Source organism: Capricornis sumatraensis, chromosome 2, assembly GCF_032405125.1.
Source record: "Capricornis sumatraensis isolate serow.1 chromosome 2, serow.2, whole genome shotgun sequence".
NCBI lineage: Eukaryota > Metazoa > Chordata > Mammalia > Artiodactyla > Bovidae > Capricornis > Capricornis sumatraensis.
The window spans coordinates 74,718,450-74,725,920 of NC_091070.1; the positions used below are offsets into that span (position 1 = coordinate 74,718,450).

The window sequence follows — 7,471 nt, forward strand, 5'->3', positions numbered from 1 at the left end:
GGGTCATTTGTGTTTCCATATAAATTTTAGAATTGTTTGTTCTAGGTCTGTGAAAAATACCATTCGCGTTTTGATAGAGATTGTATTGAATCTGTAGATTGCTGGGTAGTATGTACAATTTTAACAATATTTAAAAATATGCATATTTTAATAATATGTCCAATCCATGAGCGTAGAATATGTTTTCATTTATTTGTGTCTTCTTCTATTATTTTTTATCAATGTCATGTAGTTTTCCATAAAAAAGTTTTTTCACTTCATTGGTTATGTGTATTTCTAGGTATTTTGTTCTTTTTGATGTAATTATAATTGGGATTGTTTTCTCAATTTCTCTCCCTGATTGTTTTTCCCATATATAAATACAACAGATTTCTGTGTATTTATCTGTATCCTGAAAACTTACTGAATTTATTAGTTCTATTTTTTGTGTGTGTTTGTGAAATCTAGAGGGTTTTCTGTATATAGTCTCATGCCACTCGCAAACAGTGGCAGTTTTATTTATTCTTTTGTTATTATTTTATTACTATTTTTTAGTCTTTTCTGATTTCTATGGCTAAGATTTCCAATAATATGTTGAATTAATGTGGCATTAGTGGGCACTCATCATCTTCATCCTAATCTTAGAGCTAAAGCTTTCAGTTTTTCATCATTGAGTATTTATGTTAGTGGTGTGTTCATTGTATATAGCCTTTATTATCTTGAGGTATATTTCCTCTATACAAACTTTGTTGAGAGGTTTTATCATAAAAGGATGTTAGATGACATGGTCTCTTGAGTTATATGTATGTCTTCATCACCATCATCACCATCAACATCATCATATCATGATTATTCAGCGTGTGAAGAATATGTTATCAAATATTTGTCATTTATAATGTGAACAATGCCACATAAGTAAAGCATACCATATTTTATTATTCTTCATAGATACTGTGTTTCTCACAAATTGAAGGATTGTGGCAATAATGCATAGGGCAAGTCTGTTGGTGGCATTTTCCCAGCAGCATTTTCTCACTTAGTGTCTCTGTGTCACATTTTGGTAATTTTCATAAAATTTCGAACTTTTTCATTATTATTGTATTTGTTATGGTGATTTATAATCAGTGTTGATCTATAATCAGTGATGTTACTACTATGACTTATTAAAGGCTCAGATGACAGCTAGCATTTTTTTTAGCAAAAAATGTATTTTTAACTTAAGGTATATATACTGTTCTATACAAAATGCTATTACATATTTAATAGACTATGATATATTTTAACAAAGCTTTCATATACACTTGGAAACTAAAAAATTCATGTGACTTGATTTTCTGTAATATTTATTTTATTGCAGTGGTCTGCAACTGAACCCATCTTATCTCTGAGGTATACTTGTAATTAATACCACTCTTATCCCTAGTAATAATAACTTCTTTCATATTTTATTAGTTCTCATTATATCAGCAGCAGCCCTGTTGGCTAGATCGATGGATGGAGGGAATCACTCGGTGGTGTCTGAGTTTGTGTTTCTGGGACTCACTCATTCATGGGAGTTCCAGCTGCTCCTCCTGGTGTTCTCCTCTGTGCTCTATGTGGCAAGCGTGACTGGAAACATCCTCATTGTGTTTTCTGTGACCACTGATCCTCACTTACATTCCCCCATGTACTTCCTACTGGCCAGCCTCTCCTTCATTGACTTGGGAGCCTGCTCTGTCACTTCTCCCAAGATGATCCATGACCTTTTCAGAAAGCGTAAAGTCATTTCCTTTGGAGGCTGCATTGCTCAGATCTTCATCCATGTCATCGGTGGGGTGGAGATGGTGCTGCTCATAGCCATGGCCTTTGACAGATACGTTGCCATATGTAAGCCTCTCCACTATCTGAACATCATGAGCCCAAGGATGTGCATTTTGTTTCTGGCTGCTGCCTGGGCCCTTGGTGTCAGCCACTCCCTGTTCCAGCTAGCATTTATTGTGAATTTGCCCTTCTGCGGTCCTAATGTACTGGACAGCTTTTACTGTGATCTTCCTCGGCTCCTCAGACTGGCCTGTACAGATGCTTACAGACTTCAGTTCATGGTCACTGTGAATAGCGGGTTTATCTGTGTTAGTTCCTTCTTCATACTCATCTCCTATGTCTTCATCCTGGTAACTGTTTGGAAACGCTCCTCGGGTGGTTCACCCAAGGCCCTCTCCACTTTGTCAGCTCACATCACTGTGGTTCTTTTGTTCTTTGGTCCAACCATGTTTATCTATACATGGCCGCACCCCAGTTCCCAAATGGACAAGTTCCTTGCTCTTTCTGATGCTGTTCTCACTCCTTTTTTAAATCCAGTCATCTACACATTCAGGAACAAAGAGATGAAGGTAGCAATGAAGAGAGCTTTCAGACCATTTGTGATTTTTAGAAAGATTTCATAAATAGTGTTAGAAGGATTTTATCCTGATCATCATATCACCTGTATCTGGAATTTTAGAATTAGCTTTTCTTTGTTCATTAGAGATTAATTTGAGTGTTACCATACTCTTTAAGAATGCTCCGCTTCCTTACAGATAATGAAGATTTAAACAAATAAAACCTTAATTCAAAACTTATATTGATTTATATGGGATTGCACATATGTGTACTAATTATCATCATTTCTTTCTAGGTAGTTTCTTTGCTTCTCTTTTCTCTTGAGATTATAAATTTATTATTATTTCAATATAGCCATGTATTTACTCATAATCTGCCTCTTGAGGTAAGTAATGTACTAATTATTCAATTGCCATTAAATCTAAGTATGCTGTGAAAAGATAGATAATTACAGTCTCCTGAGACTCACTGAGCAGCAACAATAGCAATAACAAAGAGATATAATGAAAAAGTCGATACAGACATTTAAGTCAAATCATTAAAAATACAAAAATAATCCAAAAAGGAGACAAGAAAGGGTAAAGAAAAGAACAAAAGCTGGGACAAACAGAAAATAAATGATAAAATGGTAAAGCTAAATGACCATTTTAATAATCTCATTAAATATAAAGGACTGCATACTAACTGAAGACAAGTATTAACCCTAAATATATTCTGTGTACAAGAAAGTCACTTTAAATATAATATATATATATGTAGAAGAATGGAAAATATACCATGTAAATGCTAATCAAAAGAAAATGGGATTCATGTTGATGTATGGCAAAACCAATACAATATTGTAAAGTAATTAGCCTCCAATTACAATAAATTTATATTAAAAAATAAAATAAAATAGTTTTTGATAAAAGAAAAAAAAATAAATTTCTTGCTAGCAAGGGCAGGATTTAACTACTTAAAAAAAAAAAAGAAGAAAATGGGAGTAGTTATATCAGTTAGAACACAGGAAACCTATATAACACTATCTACCAATTTGATCCAGTAATCATTTGTAGAACAACCTACCTGACAACAGCAAAATGTATACTCTTTTCTCAAGTGTGACATGAAATATTCTTGAAGACAGAACATATTCTGGACAATAAAGCAGACTTACCAAATTAAAAGAATTAAAATAACACAAAAATTATCTGAAAGTAATAGAATTAAACTAAAAATAAATTGAAGGATATCTGAAAAATCTCCTAATAATTGGAAATTAAACAGTATACTTCACATAATACATAGGTCATAAAGAAAGTGATAAGGGAAATTACAAAGTATGTGAGTTGAATGGAGATGAAAATACAATATTAAAATTGGTGGAATTCAACTAGAGCAGTGTTTAAAAAGTTTACACAATTTAAAGCTAATATTAAAAAACAAAGAAATTATTAAACCAATACTGTAATATTTCACTTTAGGATGAGAAAGGAAAGTTAAGTGGCTCAGTCGTGTCTGACTCTTTGCAACCCCATGGACTGTAGCCTACCACTTTTCTCCGTCCATGGGATTTTCCAGGCAAGACTACTGGAGTGGGTTGCCATTTCCTTAGGATGAGAAGAGAAAGTTAAATATGGATAAAGGAAACAACAATGATAATAGAAAAAAAAACTTCTTGAAAATAGAAAAATCTATAAAGAAATAACATGAAACCAAAAGGAAATTTTTGAGAAATATCAATACAATTGAAAGAGATTGCTGAGAAGGCTAAATTATCATTATTAGAAGGGGAAAATGTGATCTCACTTTACTCTAGACACATCAAGAGAATAATCATAAGATACTATAAGTAACTCATGCCCATACTTTTAATTCTAATGAAACATTTTAATTCTTGAAAAATGAAATATACGAGTTGACCCAAGAGTAAACAAACAACTTTAGTTTTATATTAGTTAAGGAAATTGAATTCATAGTTTAAAAACCTTCCTCCAAAATCTCTAAAAGTCCAGATAAATTTTATTGGCAAATTCTGTCAGACATTTATGGAAGAGATAATATCAATTTTACACAAATTTTTCCAGAAAATCATAAGGAGGGAACTTCCCAAGTTAGTTTTTGAGATCAACATTGCTGTGATATCAAAAAAAGACACTACAAGAAACAAAGCAAAACAAAAAACTACAGACCAATATTCACCATAAACAGAGACACCAAAAAGCTCAACAAAGTATTTGACAGTCAAGATGGGACATATATAAATGTGATAAATACATCATAACTAAGTGGGGTTTAGTCAAGGGATGAAAGGCAGGCTGAACAGTTCAGTATCAATTGACAGAAAAAAGATTTAGAACTAAAAAAATTTAAAACTTTAAAAAAAGATTTAAAACTGATTGTCTTAATAGATGTAGAAAGAAACATGACAAAATTAAATACCCACGGGCTTCCCTGGTGGCTCAGTCAGTAAAGAATCCACCTGCAATGCAGGAGACCTGAGTTCACTCCCTGGGTCAGGAATATCCCTTGGAGAAGGAAATGGCAATCCACATGAGTATTCTTGCCCGGGAAATCCCATGGACAGAGGAACCTGGTGGGCTACAGTCCATGGGGTCTCAAGAGTCAGACACGACTTAGCAACTAAACCACTATACAGGATAAAAATTCTCAACAAAGGAAAAAAAGGAATTTCCTTAATCTGATTAAGAACATCAACAAAATCTTACAGCTAACATTATATTCATTGGTGAAAGACTGAAAGTTTTCATTTTAAGACTGGGAACAAGGCAAAGATGTGCATCCTTACCATTCCTACTTATAATCACACTAGATATCCCAGCCAGTGGAATAAGGCAAGAGAAAAAGAGACATGGTTTAGAAAGGAAGAAATAAAATTGTCTCCATGCACTAAAGATAAGATATTCTATATAGTAAATTCTAATGAATGTGTAAAACAAGCTTTAAAAACTAAAGTGAGTTCAATAAGTCCACATGATTCATGTCAATATATAAAATTCAATTGTATTTCTACATACTGAGGATGAACAGTTGGAAACCAAAATATTTATTTTAAAGATTCCATTTATGATAGCACTTATAAACATGGAATACCTAACTACAGATATAACAAGTGTATGTTGATAATTACAAAACACTGATGCAATAAATAAAAAAAGATACAAGGTGGCTCAGATGGTAAAGAATCTGCATTCAATGCAGGAGACCTGGGTTCAGTCCCTGGGTTGGAAAGATTCTCTGGAGGAGGGCATGGCAACCCACTCCAGTACTGTTGCCTGGAGAATCTCCATGGACAGAGGAGCCTGGCTACAGTCCATGGGGTCACAAAGAGTTAGACACAACTGAGTGACTAAGCACATCACAAATCATAAATTGGAACACTCTGATGTTATTCATATGTCAATTCTTGCCAAAGTCATCCATAGATTCAACAAAGTCCCAGTCAAAACACCATCAGATTTTTAGAGATATCAACAAACAGATTTTAAAATCTTTATGGAAATGCAAAGGAACCATAATAGCCAAAATAAATTTTTAAAAAGTAAAGTTGAATTTTAAAATGTATGTGTGTTAGTCGCTCAGTCGTGCCCGACTCTTTGTGACCCCATGGACTGCAATCCACCAGGTTCCTCTGTCCATGAGATTTTCCAGGCAAGGATACTGGAGTGGGTTGCCATTTCCTTCTGCAGGGGATCTTCCCAACCCAGGGATCGAACCCGGATCTCCTGCACTGCAGGCAAATTCTTTACTGACTGAGCTACATAGATCAAATAACAGAAAGAAGAATCAAGAAATAAATCCACAAATAAATTCAAACACAATTCAATGGAGAACAGGGAGTTGTTTCAACAAATTGTGCTGAAATAAACATTTATAAGGGCTTCCCATGTGGCACAGTGGTGAAGAATCTACCTGCCAGTGCAGGAGATGCAAGAAATGTGGGTTTGATCCCAGGGTTGGGAAGATCCCCTGGGGTAGGAAATGGCAACCTGCTCCAGTATTCTTGCCTGGAAAATTCCATGGATCGATAAGCCTGGCTGGTTATGGAGTTGCAAAGAGTCAGACATCGCGCATACACACACAAACATTTATAATGAAAATTAAAGCTCAACCTATATCTGACATCGTATTAACTCAAAATGGTCATAGACCTAAATGTAAAATCTAAAACAATAAAACCTCTAGAAGAAAGTATTAGAGAAAATTTAGTCACCTGAAGCTAGTAAAGATTTCTAAAATATGAAACCAAAAACATAAAATACAAAAAGTTAGTAAATTGTTCTTCAGCAAAATTGAAAATGTCTGCTCTGTTAATGCAGAGAAGGCAGTGGCAACCCACTCCAGTACTCTTGCCTGGAAAATCCCATGGACGGAGGAGCCTGGTAGGCTGCAGTCCATGGGGTCGCGAAAAGTCGGACAGGACTAAGCGACTTCACTTTTCTCTTTTCACTTTCATGCATTGGAGGAGGAAATGGCAACCTACTACAGTATTCTTGCCTGGAGAATCCCAGGGACTGCAGAGCCTGGTGAGCTGCCGTCTATGGGCTCGCAGAGTCGGACACGACTGAGGCGACTTAGCAGCAGTAGCAGCTGCTCTGTTAATGAAATGACAACCCATATAAGTGCGATGAGTATATTTGCATATCATATATCTGAAAAATGACTTGTATTTTGAATCTATAGGGAACTCTCAGTAATAAAAAAAGATGCAATTTAAATTAATAAAAGGTTTGAATAGATACTTTACCAAACAAAATCTGTAATTCAAGGAAGAAAGAATAAAATTGGATAAAGTTCTAAATTCATATATAGGCTAACCTTTTAATATCTGTGTAATTTAGATAATCTGTCTGAGAATATGTGGCAGTAACTACATCTACTTCACAGTGTGGTTGTGGAGATTTAATAGACTGTGCATGAAGGTGTTATTTTTGAACTCAATTTAACCTCAATTCCTTATATATTCTCTCCACCTTTTTTCATGGACTATTGTATGGTTTTATCTCCATGTATTGGGCTTCCCTGGTGGCTCAGATGTTAAAGAATCTGCCTGCAATGCAGGAGATCTGAGTTCAATCCCTGGGTTGAGAAGATCCCCTGGAGAAGGGAATGGCTACCCACCCCAGTATTCTTG

At 34.8% G+C, this 7,471-nt stretch overlaps 1 protein-coding gene across 1 annotated transcript; it reads left to right on the forward strand.

Annotated features, from left to right (window-relative positions):
* Positions 1-1,460: 1,460 nt before the first annotated feature.
* LOC138073050 (olfactory receptor 4F3/4F16/4F29-like) lies at positions 1,461-2,402 on the forward strand. Its single transcript, XM_068964476.1, has one exon. It carries the CDS (start codon positions 1,470-1,472, stop codon positions 2,400-2,402), a length of 933 nt encoding a protein of 310 aa, XP_068820577.1. The 5' UTR covers positions 1,461-1,469.
* The last annotated feature ends 5,069 nt before the right edge of the window (positions 2,403-7,471 follow it).

What these genes read in the sequence shown, in the direction of transcription:
- LOC138073050 (XM_068964476.1), top strand. Translation starts at nt 1,470, where the DNA reads ATGGATGGAGGGAATCACTCGGTGGTGTCTGAGTTTGTGTTTCTGGGA.